The sequence below is a fragment of the Scleropages formosus genome, chromosome 1 (assembly GCF_900964775.1).
Source record: "Scleropages formosus chromosome 1, fSclFor1.1, whole genome shotgun sequence".
Taxonomy (NCBI): Eukaryota; Metazoa; Chordata; class Actinopteri; order Osteoglossiformes; family Osteoglossidae; genus Scleropages; species Scleropages formosus.
In genome coordinates this window covers 11,365-29,478 of record NC_041806.1, presented here as the reverse complement: position 1 = coordinate 29,478, position 18,114 = coordinate 11,365, and the positions used below count along the sequence as shown (strand labels likewise).

At 44.1% G+C, this 18,114-nt stretch overlaps 1 protein-coding gene across 1 annotated transcript in view; it reads left to right on the top strand.

Moving 5' to 3' along the window:
- LOC108919710 (DNA-dependent protein kinase catalytic subunit-like) overlaps positions 1-17,751 on the top strand; it is a 54,902-nt gene extending 37,151 nt beyond the window's left edge. The window contains 25 exon segments of the mRNA XM_029251158.1: positions 563-768; positions 1,369-1,432; positions 1,434-1,508; positions 1,619-1,807; positions 1,907-2,131; positions 2,207-2,315; positions 3,103-3,205; positions 3,395-3,578; positions 3,851-4,025; positions 6,644-6,828; positions 7,118-7,298; positions 8,092-8,252; positions 8,395-8,606; positions 8,794-8,881; positions 9,236-9,379; positions 9,738-9,954; positions 10,700-10,767; positions 10,857-11,077; positions 11,555-11,647; positions 12,695-12,775; positions 13,591-13,662; positions 14,162-14,363; positions 16,375-16,563; positions 16,659-16,798; positions 17,407-17,751. Of these exon segments, the coding sequence (XP_029106991.1) occupies positions 563-768; positions 1,369-1,432; positions 1,434-1,508; positions 1,619-1,807; positions 1,907-2,131; positions 2,207-2,315; positions 3,103-3,205; positions 3,395-3,578; positions 3,851-4,025; positions 6,644-6,828; positions 7,118-7,298; positions 8,092-8,252; positions 8,395-8,606; positions 8,794-8,881; positions 9,236-9,379; positions 9,738-9,954; positions 10,700-10,767; positions 10,857-11,077; positions 11,555-11,647; positions 12,695-12,775; positions 13,591-13,662; positions 14,162-14,363; positions 16,375-16,563; positions 16,659-16,798; positions 17,407-17,611 (3,789 nt within the window). The 3' untranslated portion in view covers positions 17,612-17,751.
- The last annotated feature ends 363 nt before the right edge of the window (positions 17,752-18,114 follow it).

Here is an 18,114-nt window from a genome sequence, read left to right as displayed (position 1 = left end):
GTTCATGTAGGTGCATAAAACACAGGATGGACAAATCCTGATACCCTCCTACCAATTTTTTTTAAAAAATTTTTTTAAATAACATAAGATACACAAGCAAACAAAAACAATGCCGGAGTAGTGGCTGAATAAATGCTTTATCTGGTGATGCTCATGAAGTTACGGTGCATGAACATTTACACTGTACATGTGCGTTTAACTTTATTTCACTGACGCAGCTTTGGAAAGAAGCTAATAATAGTAGGCTGGGTAATTTCACTAGTGCAATTTACGGCAAGTACCTTGCTCAAAGGTTCTACAGCTGTAGGTGAGATTCAAACCTTTGGATCTTAAGGCAGCAGCCCTGACCTCTACACTGTCTGCTGCCCAAAGTGTAGAAGTGTGTGTCAAGGTACAACAAAAGAGATGAGATAAGAACAACGAAAAGAACAGTGAAGGAAAATTCTGTCCACTTTGTAAAAACAGAAAAGACCCAAAAAACTTGGTGTTTCTGTGGTGAAGGCAGCACCAGAAGTAGAGAAGATTTGGTTGACAACAGACTGTGTGTGTGTTTATTTTCTAGGACATGAGCTACCACCACAGGGAGCTGCTGCCCATCTCCCCCGAAATCGTGAGCTCCAGCTGTCTGGCCAGTTTGCAGCAGCCCATCGGCATCCTGTTGCTGGAGGAGAATCTGGTGCAGCAGAGGGGACTTCTGGAGGCGCCGGCCGCCAAACGTTCCCGCAGGGAGCAGCCGCCTGATACGACGCGCTGGATCCACCTGGCCAAGTACAGCCTCCTCTTCCTCATTTAGAGCACTTCTTCTCATGCAGGGCCGAGCTATGACTTGCTGGCACTCGTCGTACGAGTTCTCGAAAAAGCAAACTGTGTGAAATGCACTCCTAATGAGAGAAGTAGACCATGGAAGAATACCTTGCTGGGTACGGGTATATTTTGGTACAAATCCAGTTTGCGACCCTCAGATTGATGAAGCAGAGCTGAGAATGAAAGCTGGATATAATTTTACATTTACTTATTTAGCAGATGCTTTTCTCCAAAGCGACTTCCAATGAGCTCTACGTAATGTTATCAGCCCGCAAACCTTATTCACTGTGGTGACTTACATTGGCTAGATCCTCTTACAATAGGCCACTCATCCATACGTCAGTGGAACACGCACTCTCTGTCACTCACACTCTAAAATTGAAGAGAATCTTCCCTGACTGGGAATTGAACCCGGGCCGCAGCAGTGAGTGCGCCAAATCCTAACCACTAGACCACCAGGGAATATGTGATTTACTGACTGCGGTCACACTCCACATGTCTGCCAGGTCTTCACACTTCAGACATTCCTTTTGTGTCAATGTCACTGCTGTTGTTTTCAATCAGACTGTACAGGTCCCTGGGGGACTATGATGCTGTACGGGGCATCTTCAGTGGAAAGATTGGGACTAAAACCCATCACCCGTTTGGCTCTTCAAGCGGAAGCGAAGAGTGACTTTGGCGAAGCTGTGAAGCTCTACAACGAGGTGATGCGGAACATCATGCCATTGACTTTAAAATGAGGGGCTTGTTTGCTATAAAAGCGTCTTTTTTTTTTTTTTTTAAATTTAAAATTTGATGTTAAATGTCATTCTAGGCCTTAAACACAGAGGAGTGGATGGATGGCGAGCCCAGTGACACAGAGAAGGACTTCTGGGACCTCGCTGCATTGGAAGCTTATAGCCACCTGACCGAGTGGAGGTCGCTGTGCTACTGTGCCACGGTCAACATCGACAGCAACTCACCTGTGAACCTGGACAACGTGTGGACCGACTCCTTTTACCAGGTGCCGCAGTTGCTTGCTGTGAAAAGGTTTTTTGAAATACTGTGCAGGCTGTGGAGAACCCAGCACTTGTCATGCTAAAGGGTGGGGCTTTCTCATTAGGAGGTGTACCTGCCCTACCTGATGCGCTCCATGTTGAAGCTGCTGCAGCAAGGTGAGCGTGACCAGGCCCTCTTGAGCTTTGTTGACAGTGCGATGAAAACTGAAGAGCGGAAGAACGTGATGGAAACACACTACAGTCAGGAGCTCAGCCTGCTGTACATCCTACAGGAGGACTACGACAGAGCCAAGTACTACATCAATAATGCCCTGCAGGTCTTCATCCAGGTTAGGACCTGAGCAGTAGAAGGAGTGTACTATCCATGTTGATCAAATTTAATTAATATTTTCTATTCTACTTAGAGCTACTCAACTATTGATGTGCTGCTCAACCAAAGCCGCCTGGCGAAGTTGCAGTCGGTTCAGCCTCTGACAGAGGTTCACGACTTCCTTCATTTCATCTCAGGAAGTGGTGAGGTTTTTAATTTTTAAATTGTTCTTAAGTGAGCAGCACGCTGCCAGAGCAAGTAGTGCTGCCACCTCACAACACCCGGGTGGTGGGAGAGAACATGGGTTAGATTCCCCAGTCTGTGTGGAGTTAGGATGTTCTCCCTGTGTCTGCGTGGGTTTTCTCTGGGTGCTCTGGTTTCCTTCCACAGTCCAAAGAAATCCAGTTCAGGTGAATTTGTTTCTCTAAGTTGCCCTTTGTGTGTGTGTGTGTGTGTGTGTGTGTGTGTGTGTGTGTGTGTGTGTGTGCGTGTGTGTGTGTGGCTACCCGGCGATGAAATGGCATCCCATCCAGGGTGCAAACCCCCCCCCCCCCCCCCAACCTTCCGCCCACTACTTCTGGGGTAGGCTCCAGTTCACTTTGACCTTGCTCTGGACAAGGGGTTATTGAAATTGAATGGATGTTCCTCATTGGTGGGTTAGGTTGTCAGTGCAGACTTCCATGGCGTCCCGTTGCAAAAAGATTTATTTTAAAATTAACACTTAATTGCCTTTAATTTATGTAAGTAATAAATGGAGCATTTCTGAGTCTGTGAAGTTTCAACTGCTTTTTTTCCCCCCCAAACATGCAGAATTCCTCTTACCGTTTCCCTTTTTCTGTTTTACATAGAAAACTGTATATCTAAATTATTTCCACTGTTTTAATAGCACTGAAAGAGGCATCAGGAAAGTTTGTTTTCCAGTATAAAAAAAATACTGAAAGTTGTTGAATGGGAAGAACCATCCAAAACGTGTTTTAATCACTCTCCAAGTGTCGCCACATTCTCTGAAGAGTCTCCTAACAGTCTGGACCAGTCGATATCCTGACGCCAAAATGGACCCAATGAACGTGTGGGACGACATCATTACAACTCGGTATGTCGAGTAGCGTATCGGTCTTGTGGTCGTCATCCATGCTCATTAACAGGAATGTGACTCTCTGGGTTCTTCATAGTTTCTCACAATTGTAGCCAGAGTTCCTAGTGAAATTAACAAATTTGTCAGTTTACTTAAAAAAAAAAAAAAAAAAAAAAAACCTCAAGTGCACATTCCTCTTTTTCCCAGGTGTTTCTTTCTGGACAAGATTGCAGAGAGACTGACAAGCTCAACCCCCGTAGACATGGAAGTGGCTGAGAATGATGGTATAATGCAAGAAGTCAACTCTCAGAAGCCAGAGAACTTGAATGTGATGATTAAGGACTGCAAGTTCAGTATGAAGTTGAGGATGGCTGACAGTGCCAGAAAGCAGGTGACACGTTGAGCTCCTGTATTTCAGAAGGCTGTTAGCATCACAAAGACCTTGGCTTACTTATTGTGCCTCTGATAGCTGGTTCAGCACTCTTGTCACTGCGTGAGCAGAATTCTCTATGAAAATAAATGGAATTGAATCTTTGCACCCAACTGTGTGGGCTTGACATCAAGAACTGTGAAAATGTTTGCATTTTTAACAATTATATATAAAATAATGTCATGTTTTACAATAATTATTGTTTCTCACACTTGTAATAATAATTACTTCAGAATAACTTTGCGCTGGCCACCAAGCTGCTGAAGGAGCTGCACAAAGAGGCGAAGACGGAGAGCAGCTGGCTGCAGCGCTGGATCTACAGCTTCAGCCATTTCAACCACAAGCGCAGCCAACACCTAAGTCCCGTGGAGCAGATGACTGCGATGCTCAAGGTGGCGCCACTTCTCGGTATGGCTTTCAAGTACTGGTATCTGCACTGTGGTGGTCCTGGAAAGCGCTGCCACAAAATCTCTCTTCCATCCTTTCTCGTTCTTTGTGCTGTTCTGCAAAATAATAATATGCAGTGCACTGCAAACATTCTGGCTGTTCTTGAGAGGAGGGAACCATGTTGCTCAGCAAAGTGTTGTCCTCCAACATCCATGCACGGTAAGATGCCTTTTCAACAGCGAAGGTAAACAGTCCCAGGGTTGGAGCAGTTAGTTTGGTACCTGCTCTGTAGACCTTGATTATGGCCCCTAGCTTGGACAATAGGTCTCTTCCTAATAGTTTGACAGGGCAATTATCGCTTAGCTGGAACTTGTAATGTATTTTTTCGGAGTGACCTGGGGTATTCGCTGCAAGGGGTTGTGTTTCAGCCAGGAGCTGGAACAAACCCGTTGCTCCGACAACCTTTGTGAATTGTCTGTTGGTTGGGGTCCCCGGTGCCTCTGCGGGAAACACTTGAGCAGACGTTGTCAGCACTGCGGCTTGAGCCTCATTTTTGGCTTTTTCGGACTTTGGTTTAACAGTGAGGTCAGTCACGTTTCTGTGCTGTTTTGAGCGCCTTTTCTTTTGCTACAGTCTCCCACTCTCTAAACTTACGTAAGTACATGTCATTACAACAACACCCACTACTCTGATTCCCTTGTAAAATACTTTTTGTCTTTTGGATCAGTGCAGGGTCTAGCGAACCCTCTATCGGCCAGAGCTCTTTTGTCTTTTCATTCCATTTTCTACACTCCTTCTTAAATGGCTTACCAGTTTCCTTCTCTACCATTTCCCTGCAATTCTTCTTTTGCCCACTAGGGCCCAATCCCAAGGATCGATTATGACCATGTTTCTGCATTTATCTTTCAAACTCAGTTTCACCATCCGGGTCGTAGACGGGGTCAGGGGTTAAGATATGGACACTATCACCTTGCCCCACGATCTTGGTTTATTATATTATTTTTTCTAACGCAAGCAGCCAACCTACTGCAGTGCACCCTTCGTGCAGGTCAAAGCAGATACTTAGTTGCGAAGTTAATTTGTGCCATACTCTGTCCGAGGACAGTCTGTGGGACAGGCCAGCCCTAAAATTTTATTGGGCTTGGTCACTAACGGGTCTCCTAGGGGAGCGAACGTCCTTCCTTTCTTGGGGTCCTCACGGCTGGTGGATTGTGCCCCGGAAGAGCTTTAGGCAATCCCGGACGAGCCCCCAGGAATCTGTGGGAGAAAAATGAGCCACACGGACAATAGAATATATTCTCTTTAATGCACAGTATACGTTAACGTGGGAGGGTCTCTGTGCAGAGGGTCTCTGTACCGAGGGTCTCTCTGAACAAAGCATACAGCAGTTACTTATAGACCTGTTGCGCTGAGGCGATACGCCCCTTCAGTAACTTTCTGCTTTCACGGGCTCGTTCTTTTCCGGGATTGTCCGAGCCTGTGAACCTTATTCTGTTTTCCGCACTTGACGCAAACACGTTATCTGTTCTGTCTCCAGACTTCGGTCACCGTACCCTGTTTGTCTACTTGCGTATGAGAGCCTCAACATAGTCATTTTCTCAGCCAGTCTCTCTTTGTTAATTCCTGTTCCTTGATACAGCGTGCAGCATTACATTTTTCAATTATTTTCCATAAGCACCTACCTTACTGGATACTGCATAGTTACATTTGCTTTTAGCACTAATGTCGAATATTAAATTTTCTCTCACAATGGTCTTGGCAAAGCCTGAGTGTTGCTCTTCATTATGACAACTGAGAGAGTGACAGCTGTGACTCTGTGCACTGCAAGCCAAGGAAAACTGCCTGATTGACATCATGAAAATTTACGATGTTTTAAGTAATTTTTCATCATCACACTGCCCAGGTATTATACTGTACTCTGAAATAATACTTGGTATGATATGCATGGACATAACAAAAACCTATTGCATTGTTTTTTATTTTATGATTCAATAACCAGTTACTACATGGGCTCAGCATGTAGCTGCTGAGTCCTACAGCCCAAAGTAGTTTCAGTTGGCTCTTCTTGCAGAGCATTTGGATCTTCTAGCAGTGGAAATGCTTTTGCTCTACTGTGGAGATGTCACTTTGGGCTTCCTACACAGCGGTCTGCGTTGAGCGAGTTGGCAGTGTTGGTCTCTTAAGGAGTAAACTTGATGGTGAGACACAGTTATTACTTGTGGACATCTGCACACAGGTATTATTTTGAAACAGTTCCAAACTGTTGGCTTAACTTAGAGAAAATCTGGGATGACCAGTATATGAAGCCACAGCAAAAGTTTCGTTCAGTCGGACCCAAAGGTTCAAAATCTCAAAGCTGCAATGGAAGGTAATAATCCTGTGAAACATGAAATGGAGTTTACTTTGTGAAAGTAGAGATGGTGAAAAAAGTGATGCAATGAACATGCATTTGACACTTCTTTATGGTTAACTAAAGGTTAAATACAATTGGCTGTCATGAATATTTAATTTGTTTTCCTAATGCAATTCATGCCACTGACTTTGAACATTGAACCACCTAAATAGATCTGTCCTTCCCAGTATGCAGAGAAAAAAAGTTCATGCAAACTTGGAAAGTCACAGTGTGTTGCATCTTGCAGAAGAGATTGAGGTGGACAATGCAACGTGCCAGGTTTACCTGGAGCAGAGGATTTTATTGGGCACCACGTTCTGCATCATGGCCTCAGCAGTAAGCAAGGACGTAACCGTACTGGAAAAGCTTGGAAATGATAAAGTGGAGAGACTGCTGAAGATGTCTGGATCATCATCTGTTTGCACTCAACAGGTAAATTGTCAGTCGTGCTTTTGGTGACGCAGCAACCCCCACTGAGATGAAGCCGTTCTGTTTACAACGTGATTGTATAAGCACAATTGATCATGTAGCTGTTGGAAGGTGATTAATCCCACTTTTAACACCAATCAGATTAAACCATTTTGTACTGTAAAACTATGTGTAATTGCTAATGTCATTGAAGGTGATAAATCCCACACTGAACACCACTGGGATGAAAGCATTGTGGTTAGAATGTGAAGGTACATTGAAGATAATAAATCCCACTCTTGGCGCAACTCAGATGGTGGTCGGTCTGCGGTGCCGTGCATTGGAGCTCCTGCGCAGCGCAGTTAGAACGGTGGACGAGAAAATGGAGTCCCTCTCCAGTTCTCACATGGACACCCCTGAGGCCATCAAAGCCTACATGGCCCTCGCAAACTTCTGTGACCAACGACTCCGTGAGGAGGAGAAGAGCCCAGATGGTGATTGCCCTTTTGTGCTCTTTATGTTCGTGTACTGTGGGGGCAGCAGGTGCCACAGTGGTTACAGCTGTTGCCTCTAGACTTGAAGGTTATAGGTTCAAATATTAACTTCTGCTGTAATACCCTTGGGCGAGGTACTTACCTTGAATTGATACAGCAAAAATCGCCCAGCTAACCTTAATTGTTGTAAATGAATGAATAAATTTAGTGTGTGGCTTAAATGTGAACCTCACCCACTTGGTCCCTTTTCCAGTGGTTTTGCCTCATTCTTACATCAGTGCATCTTTTATCTTGCTGTTAAAGCAACAACGGGTTGTCAGGACAGCTGGTAGCGTAGGTACAACTTCTGCCTTTGGACCCAAAGGGCTCTGGTTTAAATCCCACCTCTGGCTGTAGTACCCTTGAGCAAGGTACTTACCCTGAATTGCTCTGCTAGAAATTACCCAGCTGTACAAATGGGTAAATAATTGGAGGTAGATTTGCATTGTTAGTCACTTTGGAGAAAAGCATCAGCTGAATGAGTAAATGTGAATATTTTGTTATGATGCATAAAGGTGTTTTCGTATATAAACAACCGGTCCGGGCTATGGGGCTTTCTCAGTAAGCATGTGCAGACAGTGGCCAGGCACTTTGTGCCATGCAAAGGACTGTAAATGAACATTTTTGTTGACAGAAATTATATGTATGCAGACATTCCACAGAAATTAAATAAATATTTGCACTGTCCTTCAATGGCTGTGTGACGTAAATCTGCCCAGTGTTACAGTTTATAACAGCTTGTTTTCATTTCCAGTTTCTGAGTTTCCTGAACTTCCAACTTTCCCTGCTCTTGTGGTGGAGATGCTCATAAAAGCCCTGAAGCTGAACTCCAAAGAGGCTCGAATGAAGTTCCCACGGCTTTTACAGATCTTCGAACTGTTACCCCCAGAGACCTTGAGTCTCATGGCCAAAGAGGTTAGTCGTTTTTATGTTGGCAGAGCACAGGTTAAGGATGGTTTTTCCTTTTTTTTTTTTTTTTTTTTTTTTTCCCCCCCTCCCCTCCCCATTTTGTTAAACATTTTGAAAAGTTTTGTCTGGTCTTTATCACTCTTGTCAGGTATCATCTGTACCGTGCTGGCAGCTTATTTCTTGGATCAGCCAGATGATGGCACTCTTGGACAAACCAGAGGCAGTGGCTGTGCAGCAGGTTATCGCAGACATAGCGGAAGCGTACCCACAGGCCCTTGTGTACCCTTTCATGATCAGCTACGAAAGCTACATGTTTGACAACTCTTCGACTGGGCATAGGAACAAGCAGTTTGTCGCCAGGTATCATTAGAGTCCTGTCAAAGAGCCTGAAGAGACTAACAGGTCCTCTGTGCATGCTGAATAACTGAAATGAAAGTAAACACACACACACACACACACACACACACACACACACACACACACAATAATATTGTATAATTCATTCATTATGGCTGCAGCTTTGAAACGTCAGGTTTATCTTTGGCAGGTTGAAGTCCCAGCTTGATGAGAATGGAGTTGTGAAGGACTTTGTAGATGCTTTGCAGCAGCTGACAAACCCAGACATGGTTTTCAGGGTAAATGATATTTTCTCTGTCAGTCTTTCTCAGAAGTTGTGTGTTAATCAATGAAATTTGAAGACATCTTAATGCTCTCACCTCTGCTTTGGAGAAATGCATCAGTTAAGTAAATTACATCTGTTCAATTAGGGGATGCCTTTCTCCAAAGTGCCGTACATCTCCAAGAACAAAAGAAAAATGTAATGCACATTACACTAGCATGGGAGATTTAGAGGCAGATGTGAATCCTGAGTACATTCGGTTTATTTCATACCGCAGTAGAAACCAGTGTGCATTATACAAGTAGCTGCATGTACGCTTTTTGGAAGGAAAAAAAAGTAAATGTAATCTGTGTTCCACAATTTACACCAGGACTGGTGGGACAGTGTGAAGAATGAACTGGAGAAACAAAGTCCAGACAGGACGATGATAAAACGGATGTTTGATGACATGTTTTCTGCATTGGGGGATCACAGAGCCGTGGGCGTTGGCTCCTTCCGCAAGAAGTTCATACAGGTGCAGTTACCTTTTCGCAGAAATATTAAGGAAAATGCACCTACTACAGAACCTCACAAGTATTTGAGGATTCCACTATTCAAATTAGAATGAAGTACACACACACACATTTTCAGAACCGCTTGTCCCATACGGGGTCACGGGGAACCGGAGCCTACCCGGCAACACAAGGCGTAAGGCCGGAGGGGGAGGGGACACACCCAGGACGGGACGCCAGTCCGCCACAAGGCACCCCAAGCGGGATTCGAACCCCAGACCCACTGGAGAGCAGGACCGTGGTCCAACCCACAGCGCCACCGCACCCCCCATCAGAATGAAGTATTTACTTGTAATTTTTTCTTCATGTTTTTGTTTGCAGAGATTTGCGAAAGAAATCGAGAAATTGTTCGGTTCAGATGGGTCCCGCCTCTTTGCGAAGAAGGGGGGCGAGGATTTCTTTACGCTGGTTAATGGCTTGGTGACCAAAATGCGACATTTCCAAAGCGACCTGAAGGAGCCGGGGAACCTAAAGGAGTATTCCCTGTGGATGAGCAACTTCCGCGTGGAGATGCTGCGCAGTGAACTAGAGATCCCAGGTACAAGCGCTACAAATTGCCATTTCTTTTCATTCTGTGGGCATCACTGAACCACATGAAGGCCTGTAGCAGGATGCTGTTTGCCCAGTTCCCCTGTGCCCTTGTAGAATAGCCCCTTGTGCTATTAAGATAAATTACTAATTTTCAAAGATAAGAATGTTTTTTGTCTCGTTTTAATTGCTAGGGGACAGCTGGTAGCGTAGCGGTTAGCACTACTGCCTTTGGACCCAAAGGTCGCAGGCTCGATCCCCACCTCCGGCTGTAGTACCCTTGAGCAAGGTACTTATCCTAAATTGCTCTGGTAAAATTGCTCAGCTGTATAAATGGGTAAATGATTGTAAGCATGTAATAATTGTGATCTTAACATTGAAAGGTGCTTTGGAGAAAAGCGTCAGCTAAATGAATAAATGTAATTGCATTTCCTTCTCCATTTTCTGAAGTTTCTCTGTTGCAGAGGGAACAAATCCCATATTTACCCTCCAAACTGATTGATGGCAGTAAAGAACACCCACACAGAGTAGGAGTGTGAAATCACTTCAGTTCAACTCAGTTCCACAGGGTTTACAGTTTGCATGTTCCTGAGTGTCAGTGATCGATAAGATGGCTAATGTTGAACGTGTTTATGGTATGAACAGCATGTACTGACTTGCTACTGAAGTGGCACCCAACGAAAGTGCCTCATAACCGAGTTTATCATTTTCATGAGATTCATCTAGTTAAATGTTTTTTGTGTATTTTCTCACAGGACAATATGATGGCAACTCCAAACCCCTGCCGGAGTATCATGCGAAGATCAGTGGTTTTGACGAACGGGTGTGTATGGTTTTGTGCGTGCGTGCATGTGCATGTACAGGCCCTTGAATGCCTGTATGAGCTGCTGATGTTGCCCTGCGTTCCTTCAGGTGAAGGTCATGACCTCCATTCGGAAGCCTAAGCGACTCATCATCCGGGGAGACGATGAGCGCGAGTATCCGTTCCTGGTAAAGGGTGGTGAAGACTTGCGGCAGGACCAGCGCATCGAGCAGCTTTTTAGCATCATGAACACCATCCTTTGGAGTGACGCCACCTGCTCTCAGAAGAACATGACGCTGTGCGTCTATAAAGTCGTCCCCATGACAACACGGTGCGTTCTCTCATTTTCGTATTTTTCTCTGTGTGTGTGTGTGTGTGTGTGTGTGTGTGTGGTTATTGCTGTAATACAACTGTCCTAATTCTTTTTTTTTTTTTTTTTTGTTATACATTTTGCAATTTTGTTTTATTGTCTCATCATTTTCAGTAATGACCGTGCTTTTTGGATCCAGTCAGTGAAATTTATGTAGCAAATTCATTAGGTCACTTACAGATTAATATTGATTAATGTTAACTATGCTGGATATCACTCTAATCATTTAGATGACTTTCAAGAATAAATCAAATTAAGAAATTTACCAGTTTAGTGTGGGGTGTTGATTATTTCAACAAATTAGCCTCGACTCTAAGGTCAGCTCTCAATGGTCAGTAACGCACAATGTTTAGTTATGGTGTCCATGGGTTTGTGTCTAGGAAACGTTGTGCAGCATCCGTGCGATATCTGTCCGATACATTGTGGTTATGCCCTCAGCGTTGGTCTCATTGAGTGGATGGAAAATACCTGCACCTTGAAGGATTTCCTTCGCAGCAGGATGTCTGAGGAAGAGCGCAACGATGCAGAGAGGTACTGTCTTAGCCTGTGCTTAATGTTTACCTTCACAGACCTGCGAAGGTCCCTGGTGCAAAGTCTGTAACTCATGGGTGTCATTTCAGGACTTTTAATGGCATCTTCACATCAACTTAAGTTCTTGTGTCTGGAGCCACATTTACATTTATTCATTTAGCAGACACTAAAGCGGCATTCATCTCAGAAAAAGTACAATTTGTGCATTACATTAAGAGAAAGAGACCTGGCTGCAGACATGTGACTCAAGCAAACCTAGTTTGTTACCTACCACTTGCTGCACCGAGGTTCATCATTCAGGTAGGTGCATAAAACACAAGACAGACAAATCCTGATACCCTCCTACCAATTTTATTTTTAATTTTTTTTTTTTAATATTATAAGATACACAAACAAGCAAATACAATGTCGGAGTAGCGGCTGATCAAAGGCTTTATCTGGTGATACTCATAAAGTTACGGTGCATGAACATTTACACCATACATGAGCTGGAGAGATCTTGGGTGAAAAGGGTCCGGAAAAGGTGAGTTTTCAAACCCTTCTTAAATGTAGACAGTTTCCACAGTTCTGAGCGAGAAGGGGAAGATTATTCCACCACAATGGAGCCAGAACCGAGAACCTCCGTGCATTTGAAACGTGTTGATGAGTTGCCATGGTAAAAGTGTTTGTAAACACTGAAAAAAGTGGTTAATGTCATCTGGACTGCCTTAATTGTTTGCCTTTTAAAAGGCGCGGAGCAGCCAGTAGCATAGTGGTTACAGCTGCTGCCTCTTGACCCAAAGGTTGTAGGTTCAGATTTCTGCTACTGCTGTAGTTCACTTGAGCAAGGTACCTACCCTATATTCCTCTGGTAAAATTCCTCAGCTCTATAAATGGCTAAATAGGTATCTTACCATTGTAAGTTGCTTTTGAAAAAAGTCCCTGCTGCATTAATAAATGTGACTAGTTAAAAGCAAATGGGTTATTGAAAGCATTATTGTAGAAAAGCTGATTTTGCATTTATACTGAAACAAAACTTGTATTTATCTGCACTTGTCTGTGCTGCAGACCCCTGAAGGCCTTTGAGACTTGGCTGGGAAAAGTGGCTGGGAAGACTGCAGGGGTCCCGCGCTATGCAGAACTTTACAAGTAAATACTGTTGCATTAGAATTGTCATGCTCTCTGACATTCTATGGTGTTACTTGCGTGCTCACTTGTTTGTGTTTCATCACGTTTTGCACCATTGTATTTTAACCTTCCAGTTTTTCATTATTTAAATGTTACATTTGGCTATCATCTTCCTCAAGCCATTCCACACACACACTATCACAAGTTTACTTCATAAAATAATTTTTTAAAAATTAATTTTATCATTAATTAATATGCATTATATTTTAATGTGGGGGGTGTGGTGGCGCAGTGGGTTGGGCCGGGTCCTGATCTCCGGTGGGTCTGGGGTTCGAGTCCCACTTGGGGTGTCTTGCGACGGACTGGCGTCCCATCCTGGGTGTGTCCCCTCCCCCTCCAGCCTTATGCCCTGGGTTGCCGGACTGGGCTCCGGTTCCCCGCGACCCTGTATTGAACAAGCGGTTCTGAAAGTGTGTGTGTGTGTGTGTGTGTGTGTGTGTGTGTGTGTGTGTGTGTGTGTGTGTGTTGCAAACCCCTTCTGTCATCTGCCTCACCTTAGAGCTATGTTTCTGTTAGTTAATTTTTATGTTTGTGAGCCTGGACTTAAACATGCAATATAACTTGCAATTTTTAGCACTCTTAATAAAGATGAACAAAAAAAACTTATATAATGTTTTTAAAAAGTCTTATTCAGAATTTAAAATGGCTTCATTAAACTTGTGCCAATATTGATGTAAAATGTATTAGTATAGCTGTGTATCCTCAGCAGGATCTTTGGCGTTTCTATTCATTTTACTATGGTTTTGATTCTCATTGAATGATCTTATATCTCAAAGGAAAGCCAAACGAGATGAGACTGTAGCCAATTTCAAGAAAATAGAGAATCTTGTACCAGAGGATCTTCTAAGGTGAGCATTCAACATCATCCCAGTAATAATAGAAACTAAGTTGCAGAAATGCAGTGTGGGTATGTACTTTTTTTTTACGCTTCACATCAGTTAAGTACATTCATAGGACCAGCACAGATAATGATCAGCTTAGGGGATGAGGATAAGAACTTTAAGCTATTCTAAGTACAAAGGACGATGAGGTGACGTCGAGCATAAGAAACGCAGAACCTTGGTTTTACATGTGATTCAGTTTATGGTGCCGAGTGTAGAACAGTATAGGGATTCTGATGCAGATGAAGTACTGATGTTGTGTCACTGTACTCCACTTTCCTTACTGGCCAAACAAAACCACTCACAGAAATTTTTTTTCTTTTTTCTGGTCTTCCACCAATTTGCCAAACCCAACTCTTTACCAGCCCAAGGCACACTGTTATGGCTCTAGACACAAGAGAAGTTGGGCTTTACTGGAATGATCTGTAAGCCTCTGATCATTGATTTGAGTGTCTCCACTGTTCAGGAGAGCTTTCATCAAGATGAGCACATCACCAGAGGCCTTCCTCTTCTTGAGGTCCCACTTCACGGCATCACATGCCCTCATGTGCATTAGTCATTGGCTCTTAGGCATCGGAGACCGCCATTTGTCCAACTTCTTGATCAACATGGAGACGGGAGGAATGATTGGAATTGACTTTGGTCATGCCTTCGGAACTGCCACACAGGTACGTGTCTTTCATTGCTTCGTTGCCTGCCTCTGGAATTTCTTTCTGACCCCACCCATAGTTTTATGGATTTTGGTCAACATACCACTGAAGTGGTCATGTTGTCCTCCTTTAAGGTTTAGGAATTAGAGCCTTCCCGGCACCGGGGACAGAACTTCGGGTTCTGCCGCGTCGTTGTGGGGCTCGGGAACGAAGGCGCGGGCATGTGCGGGGTTTGGAAACGGTGATCGGGCATGCATCTGCAGTGCTCTTCCTCCTCCTTTCTCGTCTATCTCGCCCCTCACTGGGAGACCCGGGGGGAAGAAATAGAGGTGGCACTTAGTCTCAGCTGTGGGCGGCTGACCTCGGGCTCCACCCCCTTTGCTCGTCGCCTTGTCATGCTACACCGGGACTGAGTGCAGCATTGTGGAATTGGATCCTGGATTTCCTCACCAACAGACCCCAGTGTGTGCGGATTCGCAGTAATACCTCCTCCCCACTGATCCTCAACGCTGGCACTCCACAGAGAAGTGTCCTGAGCTCAGTGCTATACTCCCTGTTCACACATGACTGTGTGGCCAATCACAGCTCAGCACCATCATAAAGTTTGCTGACGATGCCACCGTTGTGGGTCTGATCACCAACAATGATGAGACGGCTTACAGAGAGGAGGTGAGGCTCCTGGCAGAGTGGTGCCAGGACAACAACCTGTCTCTAAATGTCAGTAAAACTAAGGAGCTGGTGATTGACTTCAGGAAACAGGATACGGTTCAGGTACCCATCTACGTAGAAGGGGATGTTGTAGAGAGGGTCAACAGCTTCAAATTCCTCGGGGTCACCTTCACTGCCAAACTCACATGGACTGAGCACACAGCATCGACCATCAAAAAAGCCCATCAACGCCTCGACCTCCTCAGGCGTCTGAAGAAAGCTAGGATGTCCACTACAGTCCTCACCAGTTTCTACAGGTGTGCTGTGGAGTCCGTCCTCACAGGGTATATTACATCCTGGGGTGGCAGCTGCTCCATACAGGACAAGAAAGCCCTACAGAGGGTGGTCAAAACAGCTGAGGAAATCATCGGCACACAGCTACCAGCAGTCGAGGACACCTACACCACACGCTCCCTCAGAAAGACGATGCACATCATGAAAGATCATAGTCACCCCGCACAGGCACTTTTCTCTTCTCTGCCATCTGCAAAGCGGCTCAGGTCTATTTGAACCCGCACAGCTAGGTACAGGAACAGCTTTTACCCCACTGCTGTAAGACTATACAACACTAACCAATGCGCCACCTTTAGTAACTAAAGTTGGACTGCTCCACCCAGGCGCATTGGTAAATTACACTGTCACTTCAAGCATTCTCATTCCCTCGTTCTGAGTTCTGACTGTTACCATTATTATTGTTATTGCTGTCACTGCTGCTATTGTTATTTACTGTCATTGACACTGTTTTGTTTGTCATTGTTTTGTTTGTGCACTATTCCTATTGTCCTTGCCCATAATCTGTGGAGAAGCATTCAGGAAGATTTTCATGATACATGTACATGGTACTTGTATCCATGACAATAAACTTGAACTTGCAACTTACCTGCTGTTAACCGTGGTCTGAAAATGTTAAATCGAAAATTCCAGAAATAATTGATAAGTTTAAAATTGTACGCCGGTCTGAGAAGCATGATAAAATCTGCTATGTCCTGCCCAGGACGTGTATCATCCCTTTATCCAGTGTGTCCACGCTGTATCCGCTACCCGCACGTTTGTCCCTCGGTAGCGTCTCGGTTAGTACGTATAGGGTTCGGTACTATCCGCGGTTTCAGGTATCCGCTGGAGGTCTTGGAACATATCCAAGGGGACTATGCTATATGATTATGTAGAGAATTTAAGTTCCAGTACGGCACTGTATGCAGTTACTGAGTTACTCTAAGCACCTGTGTGTTATAATAGTGTGTTCATCTCATTAAACAGAAATGATAGTTTTTATGAACTATATTATGCAGTTAATAAAGCAAAACTCTTCTTTCCTGAGCAGTTTCTCCCAGTGCCAGAGATGATGCCATTCCGCCTTACCAGGCAGTTCCTCAGCTTGATGCAGCCCATGCGAGAGTCTGGCCTCATCCAAAGCACCATGGTCCACTGTCTCAGGGCCTACCGGGCCAGTCCTGACCTGCTACTTAATACAATGGACATCTTTGTGAAGGAGCCCTCTTTGGACTGGAAGGTACACCATACCAAGTTGAGTCTTCTATAGTGATGTCCTTGTGATGTCAGATATTTCAAAATGTGCTCTACTAAAGGATTCTTTGCAATATTTAGAACTTTGGGCTGAAACAGCTGAAAAAAGGGGGCACATGGACACAGAGCGTGAACACCAAAGACGTGAACTGGTACCCTGTGCAAAAGGTGAACTTTGCCCGCAGGAAGCTGGAGGGTGTAAACCCCGCTGTCATAACATGGTATGTTCATTTGTTGAATTACTAGTTGGGATGCTTGCACATGGTATTATGTTGCTTTTCTTAGTATAGTATATATTTTTAAATTTAAGTGATACTTTTCTCCAAACTGACTTAGAACATTAACCCATTTATACAGCTGCATGATTTTACTAGAGCAATTCAGGTTAACTACTTTGCTCAAGGGTACTACAGCTGGAGGTGGGAATCAAACCTGCACCTTTGGGTCCAAAGGCAGCAGGATGTAGCTTTCTGTCATCTGAGTCTCTTTGAGAATTGAAATGTCACATCTGAATTTAGTTGAAAGGCTGTGCTCATGGAACAACCAGACTCTGATCAGAGCTGTTAACCGAATACATTGTGTATCCCAAATTATCCGAACTCGCAGGGCGCTGAATATCTACAATGGCACATTAAGCTGGTTTTCTGCATTCGGTTACATTTTACAGTGTATCAGTTTTAATTGTACATTAGCCTTAGCATATTTACATAACTGAACACTGTAGACATACAAATTGGCCATCCAGTATTACCAAAGTGCAAATAGTGGAAAACTGAACCTGAAGTAGATGAAAATTGTGAAGAACGTTGTTCTGTGTTTGTCTTTAAAGTGAAGAACTACAGCTGGGCTTTGAGAAGGATCTGGCTTGCAAAGGTATGTTGGCAGTGGCACGAGGAGAGGTGGAGCACAACGTTCGAGCCCGCGAAGCAGATGATGGGCTGTCTGTGGAAACCCAGGTTGACTGCCTGCTGGACCAGGCCACAGACCCAAACATACTGGGAAGGGTTTGGATAGGCTGGGAAGCCTGGATATGATTTTATGTTTACAACTTTTGTCTCCTGGTTACTTTCTCTAATGTAATTTACACCAAAATTGTGTAAACATTTCAGTGGCCAATTTTCCTAGCAGTGGCCTGTGTTATTGGAAAATTGCTGGACAAAATGCTTTTACTTACAATTGTGGAAATAAATTTTTTTTTTTATCATCTCATCCTTGTTGTTTCTTTTGATTTCTCTCGCTTTTATTGTTCTCTTCAGTTCGGTGTATTCTTTAAGAGTACTTTTGTCAAGTGATGCATTTGCATTGCCTACCTCAGTGAAATAGCCATGTTGACACCCTGTGGTTGGCAGAGGAAATTAAGCCGCTTGGTCTTGCATCATGGAGCTGCATGATGGCAATGCCAAATGGTTTTTTTTTTTTTTTTTTTTTTTTTTTTTTTTTTTTCCTTCTCCCATGCCCCAAAATGTCATCTAGATATCTCTAGTAGAGAACTGGTTTGACTGGGCATTTGTCAAATAATATTTGCTCCCAGTCTGCC